At 47.6% G+C, this 26,419-nt stretch overlaps 4 protein-coding genes across 22 annotated transcripts in view; 2 read left to right on the top strand and 2 right to left on the bottom strand.

Annotated features, from left to right (window-relative positions):
• Window positions 1–8,596, bottom strand: part of Usp39 (ubiquitin specific peptidase 39) — a 40,037-nt gene extending 31,441 nt beyond the window's left edge. Inside the window, exons 1-5 of the mRNA XM_008840290.2 lie at window positions 8,286–8,596; window positions 6,598–6,667; window positions 4,422–4,516; window positions 2,230–2,366; window positions 1,353–1,505 (exon numbers count right to left, since the gene is read on the bottom strand). Of these exons, the coding sequence (XP_008838512.1) occupies window positions 1,353–1,505; window positions 2,230–2,366; window positions 4,422–4,516; window positions 6,598–6,667; window positions 8,286–8,544 (714 nt within the window). The 5' untranslated portion in view covers window positions 8,545–8,596. The remainder of the gene's footprint in view (window positions 1–1,352; window positions 1,506–2,229; window positions 2,367–4,421; window positions 4,517–6,597; window positions 6,668–8,285) is intronic.
• A 2,601-nt stretch (window positions 8,597–11,197) lies between these two features.
• Window positions 11,198–18,468, top strand: CUNH2orf68 (chromosome unknown C2orf68 homolog). 2 transcript variants are annotated; one of them, XM_017799913.2, is made up of 5 exons: window positions 11,198–11,406; window positions 11,484–11,602; window positions 12,755–12,906; window positions 13,014–13,183; window positions 18,344–18,468. In XM_017799913.2, the coding sequence occupies exons 1-4, from the start codon at window positions 11,300–11,302 to the stop codon at window positions 13,137–13,139; spliced, it is 504 nt and encodes a 167-aa protein (XP_017655402.1). In that variant the 5' UTR covers window positions 11,198–11,299; the 3' UTR covers window positions 13,140–13,183; window positions 18,344–18,468. The 2 variants fall into 2 exon arrangements, with proteins under 2 accessions (XP_017655402.1, XP_008838511.1); XM_008840289.3 differs by lacking the exon at window positions 18,344–18,468 and having other exon boundaries at window positions 11,199–11,406; window positions 13,014–14,011.
• A 175-nt stretch (window positions 18,469–18,643) lies between these two features.
• On the top strand, window positions 18,644–23,355 carry Tmem150a (transmembrane protein 150A). Of its 13 annotated transcripts, XM_029567008.1 has the most exons (9): window positions 19,265–19,555; window positions 19,634–19,671; window positions 19,780–19,815; window positions 20,228–20,275; window positions 20,570–20,656; window positions 21,455–21,522; window positions 21,870–21,997; window positions 22,182–22,359; window positions 22,581–23,350. In XM_029567008.1, exons 4-9 carry the CDS (start codon window positions 20,235–20,237, stop codon window positions 22,820–22,822), a joined length of 744 nt encoding a protein of 247 aa, XP_029422868.1. In that variant the 5' UTR covers window positions 19,265–19,555; window positions 19,634–19,671; window positions 19,780–19,815; window positions 20,228–20,234; the 3' UTR covers window positions 22,823–23,350. The 13 variants fall into 13 exon arrangements, with proteins under 13 accessions (XP_017655399.1, XP_029422865.1, XP_008838503.1 ...); XM_008840281.3 differs by lacking the exon at window positions 19,265–19,555 and adding an exon at window positions 18,649–19,066 and having other exon boundaries at window positions 19,634–19,815; window positions 22,581–23,355; XM_008840279.3 differs by adding an exon at window positions 18,649–19,066 and having other exon boundaries at window positions 19,405–19,815; window positions 22,581–23,355.
• Window positions 23,306–25,889, bottom strand: Rnf181 (ring finger protein 181). 6 transcript variants are annotated; one of them, XM_008840285.3, is made up of 5 exons: window positions 25,704–25,884; window positions 25,011–25,141; window positions 24,764–24,873; window positions 24,553–24,627; window positions 23,306–24,293 (listed from the first exon to the last, which is right to left on the bottom strand). In XM_008840285.3, the coding sequence occupies exons 1-5, from the start codon at window positions 25,826–25,828 to the stop codon at window positions 24,234–24,236; spliced, it is 501 nt and encodes a 166-aa protein (XP_008838507.1). In that variant the 5' UTR covers window positions 25,829–25,884; the 3' UTR covers window positions 23,306–24,233. The 6 variants fall into 6 exon arrangements, with proteins under 6 accessions (XP_008838507.1, XP_008838509.1, XP_029422872.1 ...); XM_008840287.2 differs by having other exon boundaries at window positions 24,769–24,873; window positions 25,704–25,872; XM_029567012.1 differs by having other exon boundaries at window positions 25,011–25,172; window positions 25,743–25,870.
• Window positions 25,890–26,419: the final 530 nt, after the last annotated feature.

The following is a 26,419-nucleotide window of genomic DNA, read 5'->3' as shown; positions in this document are numbered from 1 at the left end:
CCTTTTGGGGGGGGGGGGGGAGTGACCTAAAGAGTTTAATTAGGGTTACTAACAGGTGAAGGGTTATTTACAAGAGCCTGGGCAACTTACCAATGGCTATACCACTGAAGAAAATGTCTCACCACCAGCAAACATTAACTGCTTCTAGATCCTCAAGGGACTGTGTGGCATCATGAACTATCTGGGGAACATAGAATGCCCTATCTCTTAACTTCACACTAAAATGTGAAAATCATCTTAAAATCTGAAGCTTTCCCATAATATAATACACTCACGAATGTATGTGTGTGTGAGTGTGTGTGTGTGTGTGTTGATAAGGATTCAATCCCGGGCTTTGTGAATGCTGGGTAAGCACTGTAACATTGAACTATATCCCTAGCCCCACCCCAAGTCATATCAATATATATAAAAGTAAACATATTCTGTTTTGATGGGAAATAATCAAAGGCTTTAGAAGAACAAAAATAAATCTGAGCTGATAAAGCAACAATAGAAAGCTAGTAATACTAGTTTCAGGAAGAAACACACATTCATTAGTCTCTGCTACACAACTAGGAAGGCCACCTGAGAACAGACCTTAATAAAATCTCAGTATTGCCCCAGGCCCTGCCTGATGGGTTCATGAGTCTTGGCGAACACTGGTTACCAGACATTTCTCGGGCAAGGTACTCCACTGAAGGTCAGACTGGTATGGCAGCACACTCAGGAGGCAGAAGCAAGTGGATCTCTGTGAGTTCAAGGCAAACCTGGTCTACATGGTTAGGTGAGTTCCAGACCAGCCATGGCTATATAGTAAGACCCTGTCCCCAAGAAGATGAGGTAAAGTATTACCATGAGTTCAATGCAAGTATACTCTACATAGCTGAGTTCCAGGCCAGCCTGGGCAACAATGACAGTCTATCTCAAAGAGCAGCAAGAGGGGCTGGAGAGATGGCTCAATGGTTAGGAGCATTTGCTGCTCTTGTAGAAGACCTGGGTTTGATTCCCAGTACTGATATGGCTACTCACCCATATGGCAACAAGTCTGGGATTTATTTTTTGTTTTACTTTTTAGGTAGGTTGTTCTTTTTGGAGGGGCATGGGGGGTTGTTTATACTTTTGAAACAGGGTCTCCCTATAACCCCAGCTGGCCTAGAACTCAATAATGTAGACCAGGTTGGCCTCAAGCAGGCTGGCCTTGAACTCACAGAGATCTGCTTGCCTCTGCCTCCCAAGTGCTGGGATTAAAGGAGTACACCACAACGCCCAGCCAGTCTAGGACTATTTGACTTTACAAGAAAACAGTAACTTCTTGACTGACCCTCATATTGCTTCCAGTTACCCTCTCCTCAGGAGGTCCTTTTTGATCCTACCTGAAGCACAGCATTCGCATAGTCGTTGGCTTTTATGTTATTCAGTCCCACGATCCCTGGCAAGTAAGTGGTACCATCATATGCCCGCGACAATTTGGCTTGCTTGTCCAAGTTTGCAATTTGCTGCTTTGTGAAAGTAGGCTTCAACACATACTGCAGAGCAAAAGAAAATTCTAAATTGTTGTAAAGCTATAAAGAGTTCAAAAGTCCAGAATAACAATTTCTACCAAAAAAAGAAAAGCCCTACCATGCATTCAGAAAGGCCCCCAACCACTGGCATTAAGACCATACTGAGAGGATAAGTCCTCGACCCTGCTACAGGAGAGTTCTCTGTCTAACCCTCAATCACCAAATTTCAAGTCTGTCTTTAGCCCTTAGGCCTGATCAATTCCAAGACCACGATCGATAACTGCCAGAACACTACAGGACCCTTGGGATTCTGAAGGCAGCAGAATTGCACATGCATGTAGCTCAAGAGTGGAGCATCTCCTCCCCTGGGCAGGACTGGGAGGCGCAGGATGGAGTCTTCCCAGTCACAGACTGAAGAGGGGTCATCATGAACTTACTTTGAAGCCTTGAATTTATCCCACTTTCTCTGTCTCCCCAGATTCTTGCTCGACCTCACATGGGACACTTCACAAGGACTGTTGGAATGGTTCACAAACAATGTACCCCACAGCCAGGTGTGGTGGCACATGCCTTTAACCTGAGCAGAGGCAGAGGCAGGTGAATCTCTGTGAGCTCAAGGCCAGCCTGGTCTACATAGTGAGTTCCAGGACAGCTGGGGCTACAGGGAGAGCCTATCTCAAAAAGACCAAAAAAAAAAAAACCCCAAAAAAAACCAATGTACCCCAAACCAGCCTGCTGGGACACACACCGTGATATCCTCCAACGAGGAGTCGATGATCTCATAGTTGTCTGGAAGGCAGTAAAACTTGAGGGTGTGGAGGTTGAGGAAGACATGGTGGCTGAACTGGACACTGTGAATATAGGCATGAGACTTTAAGCCCCGACCTGTAGAGAAGGGTGAAGGGCTGTCAGAGAAAGGTCTAGAAAGGCACAGATCAGGTTGCTCTTCCTTTCATTATTTTGTACTAGAACATGTTAAAAGCAAAAACAAAGAACTATGCCATCCATGAAATCAATCTGTCACATAAAATTCTCTCATCACAAAGTGAGATCAAGAAAGAAGAGCACATTGGTTAACTGCATTTGATACATGACATTAAGAGATTGGCTAGGGAAACTAATTCCCATATAAAAATATACACACAAACTAATTTTGTATGCATCAGAAAGTAGGAGTATGTTTGAATACATTATTTGACTTGTACATATACATGTGAAGATACACAAATGTGCATACCCCATGCCAGCCACTATCACTCAGTCCTCAGATTCCCATCTGCACACATTCAGGATAACCCTGCATCTTCGTGCTTTGTTCATACTACTCTTATTGTATTCTTTTCAATACTAATGTGAGCCCAAGGCGTGTGCACACTAGGCAAACACTCTATTTTTGGGCTACACTCCAACCCCTTTGATTTTATTTTGAGAGAGTCTTGCTAAGTTGTGGAGGCTGTGTCTCAAATTTTCCATCTTCCTATCTTCCCACCTCAGCTTTCAGAGTAGCCAGGATTACAGCGACTCAATTCTTTAGTATCTCTCTCCGTCAACCCATTTGAGTCCTTTATGTCCTGGTAGTTCACATCCCACCACAGTTCCTTCATGAACTGAACACAAACATTCAAGCAAGCATTAACCTATTGGGGGTGGGGGGTCAGTGGGAGAGCAAAATGAATGAGAACAAAATAACAGACACATGAAAATGCCATATGAAGCCCATTACTTTGCATACAAACCTAAAAAACAAATAAATAAAAGCCAGGTATATACACTTGTGATCCCAGCGTTACAAATAGGCAGGAGGATCAAGAGTTCAAAGCCAGCCTGGGCTACATGAGACCCTGACTCAAAAAACTTAGGCAAGGCATGGTGACACATGCCTATAATCACAGCATTCAGGAGGCAAAGACAGCAGAAATGCTAAAGTCCAGACAACCTGGTCGACATATCGAGTTCCAGGCCAATCAGTGCCACACAGTAAGATCCTGTCTCAAAATACCAAAGGGGGAGAAAAACCAAGATTTTTTTTCATATTTCAGCACCTTTGTCCTCATTTTTTTTCACTGCTATACAGCCTAGCAGAAATCTTTATGGTCTTGTGGAATTTCCTGATTTTTTGTTTCATGTATCAAACTTGACTTTATATAAACTTCTTTTTAAAAATATTTTATTATTGTTATTTTATGTGTATGTGTGTATTGCCTGCATGTAGGTTAAGTACACCCATGTTTTTCAATGTCCATGGAGGACAGAAGAGGCTGTCGAATCCCCTGGAACTGGAGTTATGGACAGTTGTTAGCTGTCATGTGGGTGCTGGGATTTGAACCTGGGTCTTCTGCAAGAACAGCCAGTATTCTTAACTGCTGAGCCAACTCTCCAGCCCCCTATAAACTTCTTATACAAGAATGTAGTTTCTCTTTTTTAATTCCACAGTATACTATGTATTTACAAAGTACTTCCTTGGTCTAAATGAGTTTAAAAAATACATTTTCAGCAAACAACTGAATAAGCAGTTTTCAGAGATGGTGGTAGAGGACACCTGTAATCCTAGCACTAAAGACCTGAGACAGGAGACTACAGGAGACTCTCAAGGTCAAGGCAAGCCTGGCTACAAATTTAGACCTGGTCTCAAAAAGACAAACACAGAAATACAGAAAACATTAGATTTAGAATCCTGGGTCTATAGCTCAGTGGTAGAACTCTTGCAAGGCTCCAGTTCAGTCTCCAGTACCACTAAAATTAATTATTTAATATTAATTAGGCAGGTGTTATGGCACAAACCTTTAATCCCAGCACTCCAGAGGCAGAGGCAAGCGGATCTATATGAGTTCCAGGCCAGCCAGAGTTGCATCCAGAGACCCTGTCTCAAAGAAAAAAACAAACAACAAAGAAGACAGCTCTGCAAACTTAACAAAGTTGTAATTCATGACATTTATTTACCTTGAAAGTACTTGCCACACACGAGACAGGCATATGCATTAATATGTGAAAGGGAAATAGAACAGAGTTTCTCAAAGTCAAAGTCCAGCACACTCCTAAGAGAATCAAAGCACAACAAAGGAAAGGGAGGAAAAAAAAAAACAAAACAGGTTAATAGGGATGGATGTCTTGGAAGGTACCCAAATGAGGCAGTGTTATCTCCATGTTCCACAATGGCACATAGCATACTTCAAAAAATGGTTTAACAACATATAAACCACTTACCTCTACATAGCAAACACTTAGGCACGATCAAAGTATCTGCACCAAACACAAACGCTCTTTCTCGTTATGTGCAGTTTATACTTATCCATGGAATCTGTATCAGTTGATTCAACCAACCATGGATCAATATTTGGGAGAAATAAAAACCATATCTGTATTAAATACATACAGACTTCTGTCATTATTCCCTAACTTACAGTACAACAACTATTAATATAGCATAATACTATATTAGGAGTTATATTAATCCAGAAGAAATTTAAAGTAACAGAAAGATGTTCACAGATTATATGCAAATACCATCTCACTGTTTTACAAAGATTTGAACACCCAGACATTGGTATATATGGGGGATCTTGGTACAAGTCCCCCAATGGATAGGAGGGATAACTGTATTTGTAACAAATCAAAGACTTTCCAAGAACTCAATGTGTTGGTTCATACCTATAACTCAGGAGGCTAAAGCAGGAAGATCAAAAATTGGAAGCAGCTTGGGCTACATATCAGATTCCTATCTCAAAAAAAAACAAAACAACAAAATAAAAAAAAAACAAATTCCTAGGCTGGGCATGGCAGCACAGGCCTTTTAATCTCAGTACTCTGGAGGCAGAGGCGGGCAGATCTCTGTGAGTTCAAGGCCAGTCTGGTCTACATAGTGAGTTCCAGGCCAGCTGGGGCTATAGGAAAACCCTGTCTCAAAAAGACAAAAAAAATAGAAAAATAAAAAATAAGAAAAGAAAGAAATTCTTTATGATACTCTAACAGAACACCTGGGAAGCAGAAAGAAAGAAGAGGAAGCTATCTTTGCTATGCAAACAAATTTTGGCAACACTTCTTTGCGAATCCCATACCCCTGTTCTCAAGTGTGTCTTTCTTTCTTCTGTTATATTAAAATGTCATACAGCCAGGCGTGGTGGCGCACGCCTGTAGTCCCAGCACTTGGGAGGCAGAGGCAGGCCTGAACTCTGTGAGTTCAAGCCAGCCTGGTCTACAAAGTGAGTTCTAGGCCAGCCAGGGCTACAGGGAAACCCTGTCTCAAAAAGACAAAAAAAAAAAAAGTCATTAAACCCCAACTCTGCTTCACTAAAAAGAGAAACAAGCTAGGTGTGGTGCACACATTTTTAATCTCAGCACAGAGGCAGGTAGATCTCTGTATGAGGCCAGCCTGAGCTACATAGAGAGTTCCAGGCCAGTCATGATTACATAGTAAGACATGCTCTCAAAAAAAAAAAAAAAAGAAAAAAGTTTACTGGGGTCAATGAGATTACTCAGAGGATAAAGGCACCTGCTGCCAAACCTGATGACCTGAGTTTGATCCCTGGTACCCACACAGTGAAAGGAAAGCAGTGACTCCTGCAAGCTGTCCTCTAACCTCCACCCACACACACAAAAGTAAACAGAATGTTTTAAAAAAAGTTTTGCATTTTAAAAGTTTTATGCTGGATCCTGGGAATACAGGACAGTATCCAGTACGCAATGGGTATTCAATAAATATTTAAATTTACTACTGTTACTTTAAATACATTATGTATCCCCTTATTACAAAATACAAATTCAGAATTAGCTAAAAGGTCTTACTGCATGTGTCCATCATCAAACTGCATGCACCTAACACTTGTACAGCATACACTCTTGTCACTTTAAAGGGTCAATATTAATAACATGGCAAGAAGCACCAATTTTCTGGGCAAAAAGTTTAAAGGGAGTAAAATCCGTGAATATACTGTTCAGTGTGCAAACCACTGAGTTTTCCACATAGATTCCCTTTTTCTTTTACTGTACTCTGCATCTCAAAATCTGATTTAGTTTGGTTTTGTGGTACTAGGATTAAATCTACGACCTGTGTAAGTGGGGCAAGCACTCTATAGCTGAGATACACCCTCTGCATTTATTGTTTCTCTATCCTACTGACCTGTTAATGGTATCCAGGTATGGGCAGTGGCGGCTCCTCCGGTCCTCAGAATCCACACGGCCATTCTTTGCTGAAAAGAAAACCATTACAGGCTTTGAAAAATGGGAAACCTGTGCTAGGGATGTAGTGTAGTAGTACAGCACTTGCCTAGATGCGCAAGGATTGCTCCCCAGCATCACAAAAAGAAGGCAAGAGGCTATATGCAAACCACCAGTACAAAAACACATGGAAATGAGAAAATTAAATTGAGCATCCCAAAAAAGTCCACTAATGAGAACAAACCATAAATACAAGTATATGTTGACATGCACAACCTACAAGATTCATTTATGTATTATATAAAAGAATCCAGGGGGCTGGAGAGATGCCTCATCAGTTAAGAACACAGACTGCTCTTGCAGAGGACCCGGGTTCAATTCCTGGCACCCACATGGTGGCTGCGAACCATCCTTAACTCCAGTTCCAGGGGAATCCAAAGCCCTCTTCTGACCTCCGCGGTATTGCGAGTGCACTCACATACATGCAGGCAATACAATCAAATACATAAAATAATAAAAATAATAAATATTTTTTAAAAAATAAAAGAATCCAATGAGGCAGGAAAGATATCATGAATTATATCTCAAATGGTAAGATAAACTGTACATCCTTAAATCAATCACTTGTCCAAGACTGTGAAAGTTCTGAGTTAACAAGTTAGCCTGCCAGCATTTCATGGATGCTGATGGAAGGCAAGTGACCCACAGAGTCTAAAACAAAGGACAGTCTATTAGAGCAACAGCAATAGCCACAATATTAACACTGTCATCAGTTCCCAGAGTTAATTCTCACAAGAGTAAGAGAACCTGCACTCACAGTAGGTTGCCTTATTGAAAAACCTTGAGCTTAAAGAATCTGAACTTTCTCTCCTCTGAGATTTCCTCCCTTTTGTTCTACAAGCTACAAGGTAAAATGATCTCCACTATACAAACATCCTTTACAAGACAACAGGAAATAAAGGTCACCAACTGTGCAAAACCCAAGAGACAGATGAACTGTCTCCAAACTGATGAGCTGGTGTGTCAGTACTTTAATCAGATGCTCAGGGCTTAGAATCTTGGCTGAATGGTCTAATTCAGGAATTTACAAAAGGATCCCTCAACTTAGCTTTGCAAAAACAGGAGGGGGAACATCTGTAAAGTTGTTCACACCTGGCACATGTCGGCTATTTGATAAAGGGACGCTGATGGTGTCTATGACTTTGACTACGGTTAAAGTTAAAATTACCTTCATCTGGCCGGGCCTGGTAGCGCACATCTTTAATCCCAGCACTCCGGAGGCAGAGACAGGTGGATGGATCTCTGCGAGTTCAAGGCCAGTCAGCCTGGTCTACATAGTGAGTGAACTGGGGCTAGAGGGAGACCCTGTCTCCAAAAAAAAAAAAGAAAAAAAGACCAAATTATCTTCATCTGAACGCAGTCCATTGTGGACCCACCCTGGGGCAGGACAGTAAAGTTAGAAAAGAAAAAAGAAGGCGAACACGACACCGGGGGCACACGCCTGTAAAAGGAGACAGGAATACTGGGTATCCACCGTGCTCCTTAGTTACATAGGCAGTTCAAGGCCAGCCTGGGCTACATAAGACCCTGTCTCAAAAGAAAGAGAAGAGCACGCGAAGGTAGAAGGCGCCCCAGCCCTGCCCCGCGCACCTCGCACCTCCCGCTCGGGCTCCGAGTCTTCGTCGACTTCGCGCTCCCGCTTCACGCGCACTGCCGAGAGCGCGGGCGCCGGGGCCTCACGCGAACTCGCCGGCTCTACCTCCCGCTTCACACGCACCGGGCCGCTCGCCGCCTCGGGCTCCCGCTCACGATCTCGCTCCCTCTTGACGCGACCCGAGCTGCCCCGAGACTCGGACTCCCGCTTCCCGCGGACAGAACCACGAGACTCCCGCTTAGACCGGCTGGACATCGCCACTACGGGTGGAGAGATTCAGCTCAGGCGCAAGAACACTCGAGCGCGCCGCCCGTGGCCAATCAGGAGCTGAGCTGGAAGCAAAAACTAAGCCCGCTACGAGTCGCCGAGAGGGACAATTAACGCAGCAGGAACGCTATAGGCGCTCCGACACCAGCTGAGAAAGATGTGTGGGCCTACTGCCTCTTTACCCACCATTTATTTATTCACAGCTTAAAGAGATAGGAATCTTTCACAGGTTATGGTGTGTGTAGAATAAAGGAAGCTGTCATCCCACTCCAGATTTTTTCAAAACAGTTTGTCTTAAATCACAATACAGAGATGTTGTTCCTTTATTTCTACTGCCTGGAACGAGCTTCACAGGAAAAGAATACGCCGAAATTATTTCCCTCATTCAGGCTTAAACCTATGGCTTGGGGGCTAGAGAGATGGCTCAGCAGCTAAGAACACTGTTCTTGCAGAAGACCCGGGGTCAAATCCCAGCACCCACATAGCAGCTAACAACTGTCTGTAGCTCCAGTCCCAGGGGATCAGACGGTCTCTTCTGTCCTCCGCCGGCATTGCACGGGTGCACTTACAATACAGGCATACACATAAAATACAGGCATACACATAAAATAAAGATAATAAAATATTTTTTTAAACCTAGGGGTTTTAATTAATGCCATATTCAGAGGATTCTTGGTATAGGAAAAATACAATACTTCGTCAAGGTGCATTTAACATACTAATAAAACTGAGTCACACCCCAGTGCCTGCCTTTTTTAACAGTTCCACTGAGGTATAATTGATACACGGGACAATTGTACCTTTAACAACTGTAATTTGCTAAATTCTGATGTCTAAACACTTGTGAGGCCATTACCATAATGAGGAAAAGAGACCTGCCTCACCCCAGAAAGTCCTTGTTCCCTTAAGGAATCCCACCCAAACATTATAGTGTGTTTCCTAGAGTTTTATACTCAAGTGTCATAGAGTGTTTACTTTTTGGGCCCTGGTTTCTTTTATACCAGGAATCCATTCCCATTGTGAGGTGTATGAACAAGTGTATGAACAAATTGTTCCTTTACTTTGCATTGTAATATTCCATCACACAGATGTACTACAGTTTGTCACTGTTCTAATCAAGAGTTTACTTTCACTTTTTAAAGTATTTTATTATTTTTATTTTATGTGTATGGATGTATTGCCTGCATATAGGTAAGTGCACCTGTGTCATGCAATGCCGGCGGAGGACAGAGAGGCTGTCAGAACAGTTGCCATGTGGGTGCTGGGATCAAACTCAGGTCTTCTGCAAGAACAACCAGTATTCTTAACCGCTGAGCCATCTCTCCAGCCTGTTTTCACTTTTTAAAATAAGGACTTGAAAATTATACACTCAGACTGAGGCAGGAGGATTGCCAAAGTCCAAGGCCAGACTGGGCTAGTCAGTTCAAGACTGCCCTAGCTACATAATGAGACTCTGCTTCAAGACATAGGGGAAGAAAAGGAAGGAAGGAAAGAGGAAACTATATACTCTCAGATCCTCAAAAGCCTTGAGTCCACCCATGGGGACAGTTGACTGTGCAGACCCAATGTGGCTGGAGTAGGGACTGGGTGTGGGTGGAGAGACCCTTACTTGTGCCTTGCCTGCCCTACCTATTTGACTGCCTCATTAGAGACAGGTAATGCCCACTTAAAATTAAGGAAAGTTTTAGCTGGGTGTGGTGGCACACACCTTTAATCCCAGCACTCGGCAGGCAGAGGCAAGCGGATCTCTGTGAGTTCAAGGTCAGCCTGGTCTACATAGTGAGTTCCAGGACAGGTGGAGCTACAGGGGGACCCTGTCTCAAAAAAAAAAAAGGAAACTGGGCTTAGTAAGAATGCTTACTATGCAAGCATAAGAGCCTGAGTATGAATCTCAAACACTTAGATAAAAAGCTTGCAGCAGGCACAGAGTGCACAAGCCCATAACCCTAGCCTTGTGGGGGATGGAATCAGGATTGATGTGGCTTGCTGGCTGCCAGCCTAACTACTGACTCAGTGAGAGACCTTGTCTCAAAGGAACAGATGAAGAGTATAAAGCAGCACACCCAGCGTACTCTCTGGTTTACACAACACACACAAACACAAAGATAGCAATGTGAGAGGGTAATTGGGGGGAGACAAAATGTTCCAAACCTTCTCGTGCAGAATCTAGACTTAAATACATGGACAAAGCACAATGATGTGTGTGTATATATGTGTCTGCGTGTATGTATAAGAATGTCATAAGGAGCCCGGTATGGTGGCTCATGCCTTTAATCACAGCATTTGCAGGGCAGGCGGATCTTTGGGAGTTGGAGGCCAGCCTGGTGCGCAAAGCGAGTTCCAGGGCGAGTTCCAGGCCAACTGGGGATAAGATACAGGGAGACCCTGTCTCAAAAGATCAAAAGAAAAAAAAAAGTCATAATGAAAACATATATGCCTATAAGTCAAATTTGTGCCCCAGAAGTGCTGTTAGCGTGCTCATGGATGACTCGCAATTTTTACAATTCCTACAATTTACTGGTGTATCAGCTATACACTGGAATCCTCATTTCTTACGAAGAATGCAAACACCCACCGCTTTAGCGGTGGAAGCCGAGCCTACACGGAGCTCACAAATTCAGCGAACCGTAAGACTGCGACCGGAAGTCAAACTTCAGAGCCGGAAGTCCGGCTTCGCAGCAGCCATCCCTAAGACCGCCGGGCCGTTGTGGCCGTTTTGGTGGCTCTGCGCCCAGGACTCCGGATGGAGGCGGCACGGGATCCCGGCCCCGGGCTGTGCTGCAAACCCGGCGGGCGTCTGGACATGAGCCACGGCTTCGTGCACCACATCCGCCGGAACCAGATCGCTCGGTACCGCCCCGCCCCTGGCCCGGCCCGCCCCGGCTAAGCCGGGCCACAGCCCCTCACTCCCACTCGGCTCCCCACAGGGACGACTACGACAAGAAGGTGAAGCAGGCGGCCAAGGAGAAAGCGAGGAGGCGCCACACGCCCGCGCCCACGCGGCCCCGCAAGCCCGACCTGCAGGTGTACCTGCCGCGCCACCGAGGTGAGCCTCCGCCCCGCTTGCCACCCGAGCCCGCACGCTCCCTGCTCCCCCGGGGCTTCTCGGCCCCAGGCTAGGCTCCCAAATCTCCGCTCCAGGGCCCTGGGCCACCATTTAAGCAGCACGTTGACAGAAGGTATCTGGAAACCCTCAAAGAATCGTGGGCTACTTACCAGTGTGGGCTTTAGTATTCCTGCCACCTAGCAGAAAGTCTGGCTCAGATTTAAAAAAAACACCGACCTTGAGGGGGCAGGAGAGGTGGCCCAGCAGTTAAAGAGCACTGGCTACTCTTGCAGAGGACTTGGGTTCCCAGCATCCACATGGCGTCCAACAACCGTCCATAACTCCAGTTCCAGGGGATTTGATGCTCTTTCTAGAGTCAGCATTACACTCATGGATACACTTACATACATGCAGGTAAAACACTCATACACATTTTAAAAAATCAACTTTTAAAAAAACGACATAATAAGGAATGAACCCAGAAAACAAGCCTTTCCCTAGCTTTCCTTCGACCTAGAAATCACGGAAACGTGTCACTAAATTTGTTCATTGTTATTTACAGTGTTTAGATCTCGATTATATTAATTCAGTGGGTTGATAGGACTACTTAAGTTGAGAACTGTTATCTGTGTAATAATTTGTCCAAGATTTCAGAGCAAAGCCTGGATTTGAACCCAGGCAGAGCTCTGTCCACCATTCCAGTAGCTTCCAGTCCTGTTTACTGGAGAAATGTGCATTATGTACCTACTTTGTAACAGAACTAACTCTACTGGATATGTAAGGAGTAAAAATCCTGATTGGCAGTAATCCAAACACATGCATTGAGCAGGTACACACACACACTCACACTCACATGCATACCCAGGTTCTTTCAGAAGCATGGGGGCATTCTTTGTACTGTTTCTATTTGTTTTGTTTTTGTTCTTTTTGAGACAGGATCTCCCTGTAGCCCCAGCTGGCCTGGAACTCACTATGTAGACCAGGCTGCCCTCAGTCTCACAGAGATCCCCCTGCCCCTGCATTCCCAGTGCTGGGATTAAAAAGGCCTGCACCACCATGCCTGGCTTCTTTGCAGTTTTTATAAATCATTTCTGTGGGTGAGGGTTTCAGCGGCATTCTCCTCTTCATTCTCACTCTGGTTCATCCTTACAGATGTCTCTATCTACCCAGTCAACCCAGACTGTGAGGAGTCGGGGGAAAGCAGCAGTAGTGGCAGCTCTGAGCTGGAACCTTCTGGCCGCCAGCTCTTCTGCTTAGAATATGAGGCGGACAGTGGAGAGATCACATCAGTTATTGTCTATCAGGTATGCCTTCTGGAAATAGCTGCAGCTTGAGGGTTCTGGGCCATGATGGAAACCACTTCCAGACGCTGAGACAGAGTCTTAAGCTTCCTGACTCTTCCTCCATGTAGGATGATGACCCAGGACGGGTGAGTGAGGAGGTCTCAGCACACACACCTCTGGATCCACCCATGCGAGAGGCCCTCAAATTACGTATCCAGGAGGAGATTGCAAAGCGCCAGAGCCAACCAAATTGAAGCCTTTTATGCAGGATTCACTGCACTTGGAAGAATTCTGCCCAGTGAGCTCACCTCTAGTTTGGGGATGCCAGGACCAGTCTATGTGATCAGGGAATCCCCCCTCCTCCCCAAGCTGATACATCCACAATGGTGTTACAGAATATCTGGCCTACCTCCCAACAGCCATTCTTTCTTGTATATTAGTCTATTTGCCTAGCCTAACATTCTGGAACATTATGAGAACTTTGGCTAACTCTGTTCTTGGAGCAGAGACTTGAGGGAGATCCAAGGTTTATGAAGCCTTTTGCCCACATGCTGCTATCTTGCTGAGGCCCTCTGGCCTGCTGCTCTGTGAGCCATGTTTGTTATTTTGTGGTTCGTTCTTTCATGTTTCTGCTCACTTCTACCGGAGATTTCCCTAGACCTTTTCTTGGTTCTCACCCCCCCCCCCAATATCTTTTTGTCTTAGGTGGAATCCATCCCCCTGCCCTCCAAACATGACTGTTTCTCCACTACTCAGGAATTTGGAAATGGGGGTTCTGGGAGTCTGCCTTTCTAAATAAGTTCTCCGAGTAATTCTGATGCCAATAAAACAGGAGAACTTTGTTTTTGACTTGGAAGCATGTCTCCTTTCCCTTTCTTGGCTTTTCCAAGTTACTCACATGCCCCACTGCTTTGCACTGTCTAGACAGGAGACCTAGGAAAAAGATGCTGAACTAAGCTATAAGCAAAACCTGTTTTGGCTAAGCCTACCAAATTAATCCCTATCTGTGAACAGACTGCCCTCTGCTCAGACTAGAGGGGAATTTTCAAAACAAACTTGAAACTGACTCTTCCTTCAATGATGGTTCATCAGTCTTGGACTATTAAAGTTGGGAAAGTCAACAATAGCAATAATTGCCTTTTGTGGGGCTCCAGTTGCAAAAGAAAGGGTCCCAAAGAATGCCACAGAGGAAGTGAAGTGAGCCCGTCTCTGCTCCGTGCTTGCTCCTTTCCTACCTCCCAAGAATGTGTAACTTTTTCTAGCGTGGTGGTGCGTACTTGTAATCCCAGCACCAGAGGCCAAGGCAGGAGGATTGCTGCAGGTTAGAGGCCAGCCTAGGCTACAAAGCAAGACTCTGTCTCAACAGAAGGAATACATAAATGTTATTTAAGCCCTTTGGATAAAAATCCCCAAGGATAGCATTTTTCCAACAGGGAAATACTTTCCAACATAAAGATAGGCTAAAGTCTGAAGTCCACAAGATCCTGTGCACAGGAATTTGAAGGTGCCTAAGTTTTCCAGGAAATGAACCTAACCTTCAGCAACTTGAAATGTGGGTTTTAAGAGATCCAGTGAACACTGAGACTGCCTACAACCAAAGCCCCCTGGCCCAGACTGGGCCAGTCAGTCTGGCTATTTCATCTCAGCAGTTTTTCTCTTCAAGGATATTTAAGGGCTCTCTTGGGCTTTGTCCCATATCCCTGAAAACAGGACCCCTCCCCCAACCCCCAGTAATGGGGCAAGGCAGTTACTTTATGCCATTAAAACAGACACAGTGAGACAGCTAGCCATGCCAGAGGAATGCTGGGGCAACAAGTGAGATGGTAAGTTAAAAGGACCTGGTTGTGAAGGTGGCTGGGAACCAGAATGCATCAGACCTCAAAGCTGGCCCAGGGTTAAGTGCCTAAGCTTGTCAGTCCTGAGCCTAGTTCTGCTATCAAAGAAGGCCTTTGCCCTTGTACAAGTATGTTGTAAGTGCCTTTGGACTTACGGTTTCCTATCCTTCAAAGACTCCAGGATCAAGTAGATTCTGCCCAACTCCACCCTCTTCTGGCAGGTCATTTTAGTCTGTTTCAGTTAGTTGGCAGTTGTACAACCTGGAACATAGGACTCACTGGAACTCTTTGGCTACTTTTGGGGTCTGTGTTCTTAGAGCTGGGCTTCCTATTCCTGGTTCTATTACAGAACCTAGAAAAAAGACCCACAGGAATCTGAGGATCCAGCACCTAAAATTTCACCTCTACTCCCAATTCAGTATGTGCCTTTTATATTTTGTGTTACATGATCCTCACAAAGACCCTTTCAGATAAGGAACTGATGGAAACTCCTTACTTTTAAGATTTTTTTCTAGCAGCACTTTGCTTATCAAATGTGTATGAAATATTTCTGTCCAAGAAAGCACTCTTGATTCTTAGTTAACTTGGCCAATATGACTAAAGTTCCCCTTGTACTTAAGTGAGAACTGGTCCTTCTGAACTAACCTGTTGGAACTGATGCTGCTGTTTCTCTGGGCATCTTACAGTTTAGCCTCATTGTTCTGCCACCCTTTTCTAGGGTCCAAGATAGTACTGTCTAGTTTATTCAGCAGACCTGCCTCCAGACATCTACCTGTTTCAGAACTTGGTGTTTTGCCATCAAAGAGCATGACTTGAGCATTTTCACAGCTGGTAGTGAGGTCTCCGAACTGCCCTGTGCTGTGATGTGTGGGAAGCAGTGTTGGACTAGGTGGAACTTCCTTCTGTAGGTGGGACTTCAGCAGGTCTGCTTCACAAGCAGGACTCATTTAACTAGATGTGTTCTTGGCTGTCTTGGGGTTGGGAGTGAGCCACACATGCTGTAATCCCAACATTTGGGAGGCTGAGGCCAGAGGATTGCTATGAATTTGAGCCAGCCTAAGCTACACAGACCTTTTATCAAACAAAAATTTCATTCCCATTCTCTATGGAATGTTCTTAGACCCTCAGTTCTTTATTTTTTTTTAACTTTTTTCTTAAATTTTATTTATTTTTTTTTAATTTTATGTGTATGCATGTATTGCCTGCATGTAGGTAAGCACACCTGTGTCCAGCAGCCCATGGAAGCCAGAAGAGGCGGTCGGATCCCCTGGGACTGGAGTTACAGACAGTTGTTAGCTGCCATGTGGGTGCTGGGATTCAAACCCAGGTCTTCTGTAAGAATAACCAGTGTTCTTAACCGCTGAGCCATCTTTCCAGCAGACCCTCAGTTCTTAAGAGATTAATACTGGGTTGTACAGTTTTTTTTATTTCTGGGCTACAGTATATGACGTTAGTGATAGAAGGGAACTGGTTTGCAGGAGCCTTGGGCTGTGCAAGGGTAAATACTACAGCTGGAGTAATTGCCCACTGCAATCATGGAAGTCTTTGCAGAGTGTAATACAAGAAGGGAAAAGAAAGACATGTAGAGCCAGTAGGGTTTGTATTGGCTGCAGCCTAGGCAGTCTAGTGTGAATGTGGAAGAGCACCTGTGGAAGGAGCATTCCATCTCTCTGCTCATCTGGGGTGCACTGCCAACTAGAAATTAGCCCATAAAGTGCTGTGCATTAGGCAGGTTCCATGAATGTAGGAGTGGTGCTTCCCCAGCTGGCTCAGGTTTAAATAAGACCTTTGCTTGTATGAAGAAGAGTAAGGACAGATTACTCTCCTACTTCTGAGCCTTTTGGAATATTGACAATTTTTAAAGATTAACTTATTTGAATTCCTATTTTGTCCCTGAGGAATCAACATGGCCAAGGAGCCCTAGCTGTCCAGCCCAAATTTCCCTGGGAGTTGAAGTAATGTTAAAGTGAAAATCTTCCTAGTAGATGGCTCCTCTATGTTCCCAGAGCCAATAGAACAAAGGGCATACGTATATACTGGGAGTGGTAGTAAATGCATTTAGGAGGCTGAGGCAGGAGGATCACTGCACATTCAAGGCCAGCCTTGACTACACAGCAACATGGTGCTAACTGTGTAAAAAAAAGCCATACATTCTTTTTTCTTGTTACCAGTGTTTCTCTTGTGTAAATGAATAAAATTATGCAAATTGTCTGAAAATCATGGAAGGCACTTTTTGAATATAGTATTTTTTTAAAAACCAATAAACTATTTTTACAGCACTGTTTTTGCCAAGAGTTGTGAAATCACTTGTGTACTTGGGGAGGTGGAGGTTAAATGCCTACCCTAAAGTCATTCCACCACTGAATCAGCACTGGAAATCTCATCTCTTGCTGTGCCTGACTATTTTAAGTCTTGTCCTGGTTGGAGCATTAACAGCTAGACTCACGTAGCATTAGAGTTGGAAGAGACTTTTAAAGACATCTGGTCTTTCTTTTGTCCTATTCATTAGGGACTATACACTAAGAGTAATTCTGTTTTAGGGATTATTCAGGTTGATATGTTAAGCCTAAAAGTACTCTGGAGTGCTAATACCCCCACATCATGTCAGAAAAATCAGTAGAGCCTGAAGAGTCCTCAGAGGCCTTCACCCTGGTGATTGGACAGGGATACAAATGCAACTTAATAGGATTCAGTGAGTTAGAAACCATGAAGCAGTCATTCATGGTTGTGCAAGCTTGTAAACCCCAGTATTCAGAGACAGAGGCAGGATGATAAAGGGAATTGAGTTGCCCCCCCCCCAGGGGGTTGTCTAGCCAGGTGTGGTGCTACATGCCTGCTAATCAGACAGGAGGATCATCAGTCAGGTAGTCTGTACTGTCTCAAAAAACAGTAGCTTCCAATGATGGATCACAGCCCCTTTTAAGCATATAGAGAAAAGGTACAGCTGGGCATGGTGGTGCATACCTTTAATCCCAGCACTCAGGAGGAAGAAGCAGGTCAGTCTCTGTGAGTTCAAGGGCCAGCCTGTATTGGTCTACATAGTGAGACCAGCTGGGGCTACAGGGAGACCCTATTTCAAAAAGACCAAAAGAAAAAAAAAAATATGTGCTTAGGGCAGGAAATTTAGTTCCTCTGTATAATTGAAAGAGGCAGGTCTTTGCCCCTAAGGTCAGAAGCTGGGCTGGATTTTATACCCTCCACCGCTTCCCATCCAATCAGTACAGTGATCCTTGCATTGCACAGCCACACTTGGCCCTTCCTTCACTATGTCCTAACGTTAGTGGGAAAAGAACTCCAACATGTTTTCTGTTAACATTTCTATCTTCCTTTTGGGTCCCAAAAAGGTTTCTCCTGAAGCCACTGCACCAAGCTTGTTCTCTTTATTTAAGGTGCAGGGATCTTTGTGCACCTAACCTTTGATGTTAGATATTCTACCAGTCTGGGATCACGCACGCTTAGGGTAAAGGATCTTCCCGTAAATGGTCTTGTAGTCAGAGTCTGGCACACGTATGGTATGTGAACAGAAGTATCCATACCCTTTGGATCATGAATGTCTAGCTTGGTCTACAAATTAGGGTGAAACTGATAATTTATTCCTGCACAATCTTGTTTTCTCTTCCCAGATTTCCTCTAGGGTGTGTCACCTTCCCTCTACTAAGGAACATGGTGTTAATCTTTACCGACCCTACATGGCCACCTACATGTTGACAATGGTTATCCTTCAGTCTCTGAAACATCTTGGACTCGGTGACTTCTGGCCAGCATGTATTTGTATACCCCCTCCCCAAATTAAAAAGTATGATGGAAGCATCGCACCCCCAGAATTTGCTGAGCGGGGAAGCAAAGCCAAACCCAGAGCGCTAGGATTTCCTAAGGATCGGTCCAGGCTCTGCTTGTGTGGAGTGCCAGGCTGAGGGGCTTCCCCAACCATAAGCAGGGTGGCAGTCACGGGCGAAGCAGGCAGGCTGGCCTCCATACTCCCACCTCAGGAATGACAAACCCAATCGTCCTCTTGATCTTTGTGTCAGGTGTCCAGGCCACAGTCCCTGGCGCCCAAGTCCCCTGAAGTTGGGGCACCGCCCACGTTACCCCAGTGACGCAGCCAAGGGGGCTCGGGAGTTGTAGTTTCGGGCGGGGCCGGGGCTGCGGGACCGGGGCTGCACGGACTCCACGTCCCGGCGGGCGGTGCGGCGCTGCCAGGGGCCGCCAGGGGCGGGGCCGCTCGGCCCTTTAAACCTTTCAGGGCTGCTCCAAGGGCCGCAGCTGGAGACGCGGCCACGAGGGGGCTGAGCAGGCAGGGCGCGGCGGCGGCGGCGGCGGCGGCGGCGGCGGCGCGCGGCAGGGAGGTGCGTACAGGGCTCCTTTTCTCCTGGGGCCTCCAAGGGATCGCCTAGAGGAACCGGGAACTGGAGGAAAATGGTGATGCCTCTGGCTACGGACTCCTACACAAGCTGGGGTCCCTGTGCCCACGCGAGCGGGGACCGGGTCGGGCTTCCCGCGAGAACCCGCCCCTTGGCCGGGGCACGGTGGTCAGGTGGTTACCCGCACACCAACGCCTTGCCTCCGCTCTCCCAGCCCCGCGCACCCTCCCGGGCTTTCCTTGGCATGGTCCCCTTGATTGTCCTAGCTCCAGCCTTCCCCAAGCCCGTGTCCCTCAGACCGGGAAGGGTGGCTCTCTTTCCAGATGTCACAGCGCTGACTGAACTTCTCAGCGCCCCCATGGTATTTGGGAGGATCACGGAGGCCCCAGATGGATAGCCAGAGGGTGTCCACGTTCTGGCAGGGCTCAGCCCCAAGTTTGGACGCTCAAAGGCCCAAGGAGAGCTGTGAATGAGGTGTTGACCACCTTCCCCCTCCCTCCCCCGCCCTGGCCAGTCAACAGACCCTGGACCTTGATCTCTCTCCTTCACCAGGCCAGGGCAGCTGATGGTTGTGGCCGAAATATTTCAAGGTAGCTGGGCCCACCCCCTCTTCCCTACCTACCTGTTGTCCTTTCCCCCACACTACCACCACCCTGGCTCCACTCCCTCATGACCGCCTGGATCCTCCTTCCTGTCAGCCTGTCAGCCTTCTCCATCACTGGCATATGGACTGTGTGAGTAAAAGGGGTATGGGGTGAGGGAACCCCTACAGGAGCTTGATGTCACACACAAAGTCCCTTGTCCTGCAGACTTCAGAATGGCACCCACGGTCACTCTGGCTGTCTCCAAAGCCTGGCCTGATGCCTGGGCACACAGCCCCTTGGGACAAGCTGGCACCACTGTTGTCCAGCAGGACAGTTCCAACACATACTTCTAGGCAGGGCAATTTCCACAGGGCCTCTGGTTGTGGGCCATGCTACAGGGTCTGGTGTGTAGCATCAAGACTCACCTCTGCACCCCACCAAACCTGAGTCCCCAGCAAGGGCAGTGAGGCTGAATGAGGCAAGAAGTCAAAGTAGAAGAGCCAGTAATGGGTGGCTGGGCCTGGAGGGACATGGGGGCAGGGTGACGGTTCTGCTCCCACAGGTATGCCATGGCCGTGATGAACCGCCACGTGTGCCCAGTGGAGAACTGGTACGGAGGAGCACTCTGCAGATGGCCTCACTTTAAAGCTCCCTTCATCTCTGTCCCCTCTTGGGCCCACAAGCCAGATGGAGACCCTAGGCCTCACTGCTGTTCTGACAGTGGTCTCCAGGCATGGCTTCCTATCCATCTAGTCACTTCCTATCACCCCCCTCATCCCTTTGACTTCTGCTTCAGGCAGGCCCTGGAGAGGTCTGGAAGAGAGTCCTCTTTGTGGCCTGAGGCTACAGGCAAGGGTCTGGGGAATACTCCTTGCCCCAATCTACCCCACATCCTACTTTCCAGGTCCTACAATGAGTCCTGTTCTCCTGACCCTGCTGAACAAGGGGGCCCCAAGACCTGCTGCACCCTTGATGATGTCCCTCTCATCAGGTAGGTCCTGGAAATCAGGCAGGTCAAGGAGACCCTCAAGCAAAGGGCTGTCCCTGGGCCTCTAGAAGAAACATACTGAGCCAATTAATACTCCAAGCCTGGCCTAGTGGCAAAAGGCTGTAATCCCAGCTCTGGAGAGGTAGAAGCAGAAAGATGTGTACAGGGCCAGCCTGTGCTACATGAGACCCCATCCCAGAGAAGGAAATAAAAGAGGGAGGGAGGCTGAATAGTAGGTCAGTTAGCAGAATGCATATAAGGTCCTGGCTTCAGTACCTAGCACAATACTGGGTGTGGTGGCACATGCCTGCAATCTCAGCACTCCAGAAACAGAGGGAAGAGGATCATAAGTTCAAGGTCATCTTTGGTCATTTTGAGGCCAAAGAAATAATATCCTAATTGCCAGTTCTAGGAGCTGGGCATTCTGCTGAGTTTTATATGCCTGTAGTCTCTCTTAGTCGTCCCAGCAGGAACGGTCCTGTTGTTTTCACCTCTGTGAGGAAACAGAGGTTCTCATTCAGATCACAGTTAGCCAACGAAGTACCCGGACTTAAGCTAAACCCTCTGACTGCACAAGTTCCAGTTCAAGGAAATCCAGACCAGCGGCAGGCCCCAGCAAGATCTGCCAAGCACTCCAGGGCACCCCTTTATCTTTCCTATACATGAGCTCTGTTTTTGAGGGCTGTCAGCCCGTCTCATAAATCACAGGCTTGCCTGCTGAGGGCCAGGCACAGATACAGCAGGGCTGGGGTAGGGGCAACTGGTACTCCTGCCTCTTAATGTCCTCACCCTTCCGTTCAGCAAGTGTGGCACATATCCCCCAGAGAGCTGCCTCTTCAGCCTCATTGGCAACATGGGTGCTTTCATGGGTGAGTGATACCATCAGCCCCTGCCCCTCTCCATCCCCTGAAAAGCCCAGAAGCATTTACTTCTCATAGCCTAACCCACCACCACCAAAGGCTAAGGCAAGAGGGGTAACTTTTTTCCTGTTCATGGAAGGCCAGATGCTAACCTAATTTTTACACAGCTGCTCTGGTGGGGAGCCTGGAGGAAAAAAAAAACAACAAAATCCAGTTCACCACTAACCTGCCCATCCCCTTTCGCTTCTCAGAAGGGGATGGAATGCCTAAGCCCTGCAGGCAGCTGGAGAGCAGGCTGGGTGGGCGGGGTTGGAGGAAGGTGTTGGACTGGCCCCAGCATTGCTGTCCTCCCCCAGTGGCCTTGATCTGCCTCCTCCGGTATGGGCAGCTCCTGGAGCAGAGTCGACACTCCTGGGTTAACACCACTGCACTCATCACAGGCTGCACCAACGCTGCAGGCCTTGTAGTAGTCGGCAACTTTCAGGTGCCCCCCCACCCCCTAAACTTCCCTTAATAGGGTCTGGCTGCCTGCAGGGGCAGCACCTGGACATTGGTGGTCAAGGAAGGGAGGGGTTGGGAGGCAAAGGAGGGAGAAGGAAGAGGGAAAGAGATGAGATGGAGGGGCAGGTGGGATGGGGCTGTTTCATGGATTGGCCCCTCTGGGTCAGGTGGACTATGCCAAGTCTCTTCACTACATCGGAGCTGGTGTGGCCTTCCCTGCTGGGCTGCTATTTGTCTGCCTGCACTGTGTCCTCTCCTTCCATGGGGCTACCAACCCCCTGGACCTGGCTATGGCCTATCTGCGAAGCGTGCTGGCTATCATCGCCTTCATCACCCTGGTCCTTAGTATCCTTTTGGGATGGGGCAGTCAGGAACTTGTTCTAGATCAGCTGTCCCCACCCCTCTTCCACCCCCGCTCCCTCTCAGATGGGGGTGGGGACAGAATCTAGAGTCCAGCGACCTTATGGACTGCTGCTCCTTCACCCTGGCCTACTTAAATATCTGCAATTACAAAACAGGTGTTGCCAGGTTACATCCTACTAAACCTTTCCTTAGCCCCACTCCAGGTGGAGTCTTCTTCCTTCATGAGAACTCTCAGCTACAGCATGGGGCTGCCCTGTGTGAGTGGGTGTTTGTCATCGATATCCTCATCTTCTATGGCACCTTCAGCTATGAATTTGGGGCAATTTCTTCAGATACACTGGTGGCTGCATTGCAGCCTGCCCCTGGCCGGGCCTGCAAGTCCTCTGGGAGCAGCAGCACCTCCACCCACCTCAACTGTGCTCCAGAGAGTATCGCCATGATCTGAGGTCTGGAGGGTGGCTGGCCCGGCCTCCGCAGCACCCCTCCCCTTTCCTTCTTTGCATTTATTTTGTACCAAAACCCCCCCCAAAAAACCAAATACTAGAGAGTATTCTGTTGGGATCTAGGCTTCCTCGATCTTGAAGAAGTGACCATCCCACATCCACCCGTGCCATAGGGAGCAGGGCCCTGACAGTTGCCTCAGCTGTAAGCCCTATTCCCCCATACCAGAGTATTATTTTATGTTTAAAAGGTCATCTGTCGTCACTTGCCCAGCCAGCCCTTCAGGTGCCTTCTACTCCCAGTACCAGAGCCAGACCACTGGGATCTCCTGCTGCAGGAATTGGGGGGCTGGGAACAGCAAGGGAAGGGGATATGAGTCTGGATGGTGGGAGGAGCATGCCTTAGCCTAAGGGGGGCCCACCCAGCTGCACTGGGATTCTTCTCTGTCCCTTCCCTGAGAGCAAATAACACAGCAGAACCACATGGGTATTTTAGTACTTTTTTTTATATCTATTAAAAGAATTCTAATTTGCATGTTTGTAGTCTGTTGTGGAGAATCAGGAAGGGCCTCACCCAGTACTACAGGGATGGGAGGGAGCCCGTGCTTCCAGAGAGTCTTCAGTGTTCACTGCTAAGAACAGGGCTGCCGGGAACTAAGAGTGACAAGGGCCATCCAAACACACGGCAAGGGACTGGGCATGGCGGTAGGTGGAGGTACAGATCAGTAATCCCAGCACTGGGGAGGCAGGGGCAAAAGGATCCCAAGTTTGAGACCAGCCTGATCTATACAGCAAGTTTCAGTCCAACCAGGGCCACATAAGTGAGACTCAGTCTCAAAACAAACCCTCTGAAAGGCTTTGGCATACTCTCTGAGTCTAAAAGTCTAAAGAACTGGCTTTGCTTTGTAGTCTCCCTTCTTTCCCCTATCCAGTCTGGTTTGAACTTTGATTCCTTAATAGGGGGACTGTGGGGCTGGAACACAAAGAACAAGCTTAAAATGTTAAAAGTTTTCTCTGTAAAGCTAAAAAACATCCCCAGGATTCCAACATTAACTAAAGGTTCCAAGGTTAACGAAAGACTTCAGGAAGGGGGAGGTGAAAGTTAGTTTATCAGTTTTAAATACCTACAAAGTGTCAGGCCCTGACACCGTTTGCCTTCCAACCATGAACATGTTAGACCTTCCAAACCCTGGCTGATCCAGGGCCCCACCACCCAGAGTCTAAAAAGGCTAGCAGAGAGGGGATGCAGCCTGGCACCTGCTGTGGTTCAGCACCAGCTTTCCTATTAGCAGTATGGTGAAGAATGCAGGGCACCTGTGCAGCCTGTGAGCACTAGCCTCAGGGTGGGTAAAGAGGCCTTTAATGAAGATTCAAAATGTCAGAGGAAGATGTCCCAGAGGAAGAGCCATGAGAGCCTCACGTGTACATGGCCCCATGGAGGTTCTCCAGTCGGTGCTGCTGCTGCTGTTTTCGAGCCTAGAAGAGAAAAAGCCAACAGGCTAGACAGGGCCAGGCCTGAAGACCGACAGGTAGGGGTACAAAGCAACTGTCATGGGGCTGTTGTCAGGCCCCTAGCACATCAACAATGCTGAGGATCTGCTCACACAAAAGTCACTGGGAAGGTAGCCAAACTGAGGGATTTGGAGGCCTACCCAAGCCTGCTGAGGTGAAGTAAGTGCAGTGGAGGCGGGCTGATGAGGCCCATTATGGTCCCCTCCATAACCACCATCCCTACCTTGTCTCGTCTGTGCTCCTCATAAGTGTCATCATCAGTGGGCAGTTCATGCCGGCACAGGGGGCAGGAATTTGTCTAGGAAAAGTAGGGCAGTATTCCAGCCCCTTCCTGTTCCCGGTTCCCAACCCCAGCTCTGCCCTCCCTTGATCCCACCCATAACCAAAAAGATGCTTGAGAACTGGGGTCAGGGCCAGCTGAGGCCTGGAAGTACCTTACTTAGCCAGGGCAGAATGCAGTTGGAATGGAAGAGGTGATGGCATGGCATCTCAATGACAGTCTCCTCCTCCTCAAATTCCAAAAGACACACGGGGCACTTGAGCTCTGGAGAAGGGAGTGCAGATCAGGAGAGCTGCTAAAACCCCACCCCAACCTCCCACTTCCTCAAAGGCACTGAGACTGGAGGCTTGGAGGAGAAAGCCAGACAGGCCAATCTGCCCTAAAGGAATTAGTGTCCTCACCGGCCTGCGAGCTGCTGATGACTGTACGGGGGAGGGTCTCCACTACAGCCTTGGCAGCTGGTGGAGGCAGATGGTGATCCCAATCTACTACCAATCCCAAGTCTTCAAAGTCCATCCTATTGAAGAGTGATCTGAGGATGGTAGTGGAAGATGAGAACTATACTGAAAGAAAACCATACTTTCTTTTTGGTCCCCATAATCCACTGGCTACTAAAAGACAAATATTCACCCTGGCTATAATAACTATTCTTAGTACATAATAGTTGCTCAGTAGATAAAAAGGATGGTGGGAAGTGATGATTTATGGCTGCTAGCAGACAATCACAGCCCACTGTTTATACACTTTATACATGAGGTAGGAGGCTCACGGAAGTTGTTCAGGCCACGCAGGAATGACCTGGTGGAGCCAGACTGATTCAAAATCAGCAGTGGTCTTCTGTCCTTGCTGTTGCTAGCAAAATAGCCCCTAGCCGCCCCCGTGCCCCATCTTCTCCAGTGCCTCCCTCCCCCATTCCCCTCTTCAGCTTGGTCCTTCCCACCATTCCCTGGCCAAGTCTTTCCTATTGACGGCCCAAATTACTGACCTCGATTAATCTCATCGCTCAGAATAGCACTCGACATTATTCATCCATAAGCCCCAGAACCTGCTGCCCCAAATTCTTCGCCCTCTCCCGCCAGCCCGAACTCAGAAACCTGCTGCCCGGAGCCCAGGTCCACGCCCCGCGCACTCGCCTCGCGAGCTCCAGCAACATGCTGTTGCGGGCCTCCCGCTCAGGGTTCACCGGCTCGCAGTCGTGCTCATCGAAATAAGACGCCATAGCTCCCAGGCTGGGCCGGCTGTCTGACACAGCGTTACCGGCTGGAGCGCCGACTGCCAGCAGTGACCAATCATCGGACGAGTTTGAGAAGATGGCCAATCAGTATTTGAGAGGCGGGCATAGTTGTTGCTCGCCGCAAACAAAGCGGAAGTACTGATTCAGTCACCTCTCGTTGGTCGAGTGAGTCAGGTGACCAAAGCTAAAGCCAATCGAGTTGAATGAAGAGTAAACCCCGGGAGTTTCTTGCGTGGGGTCGCACGTGTTGCTCCGAAAGCAGAGCTCGCTCGACTGGTGGCGTTTGCCTTTAGTCCCAACAGAGGCAGCGGCAGGCCAATGGCTGTGCAGCTAAGAGCATTTACTGCTCTAACCGGACCTGAATTCAGTTCCCAGCATCCGCATCAGGTGGTTTATAACCACCTATAACTCAAGCTGGCCTCCACAGTCATTGCACTCACAAGCACCACCCCCATTCCATCCACACATACGTATGGACATAGTCAAAAATAGAGAAAGTTGTTTGTTTGTTTGTTTGTTTCTTTTTAAAGAAAGAGGACTGGAGAGATGGTTAAGAGCACTGGCTGCTCTTGCGGA

Source organism: Nannospalax galili, unplaced genomic scaffold, assembly GCF_000622305.1.
Source record: "Nannospalax galili isolate Female #2095 unplaced genomic scaffold, S.galili_v1.0 scaffold279, whole genome shotgun sequence".
NCBI lineage: Eukaryota > Metazoa > Chordata > Mammalia > Rodentia > Spalacidae > Nannospalax > Nannospalax galili.
The sequence above is the reverse complement of the archived record's forward strand: the minus strand, read 5'-3'. Positions and strand labels throughout refer to the sequence as shown.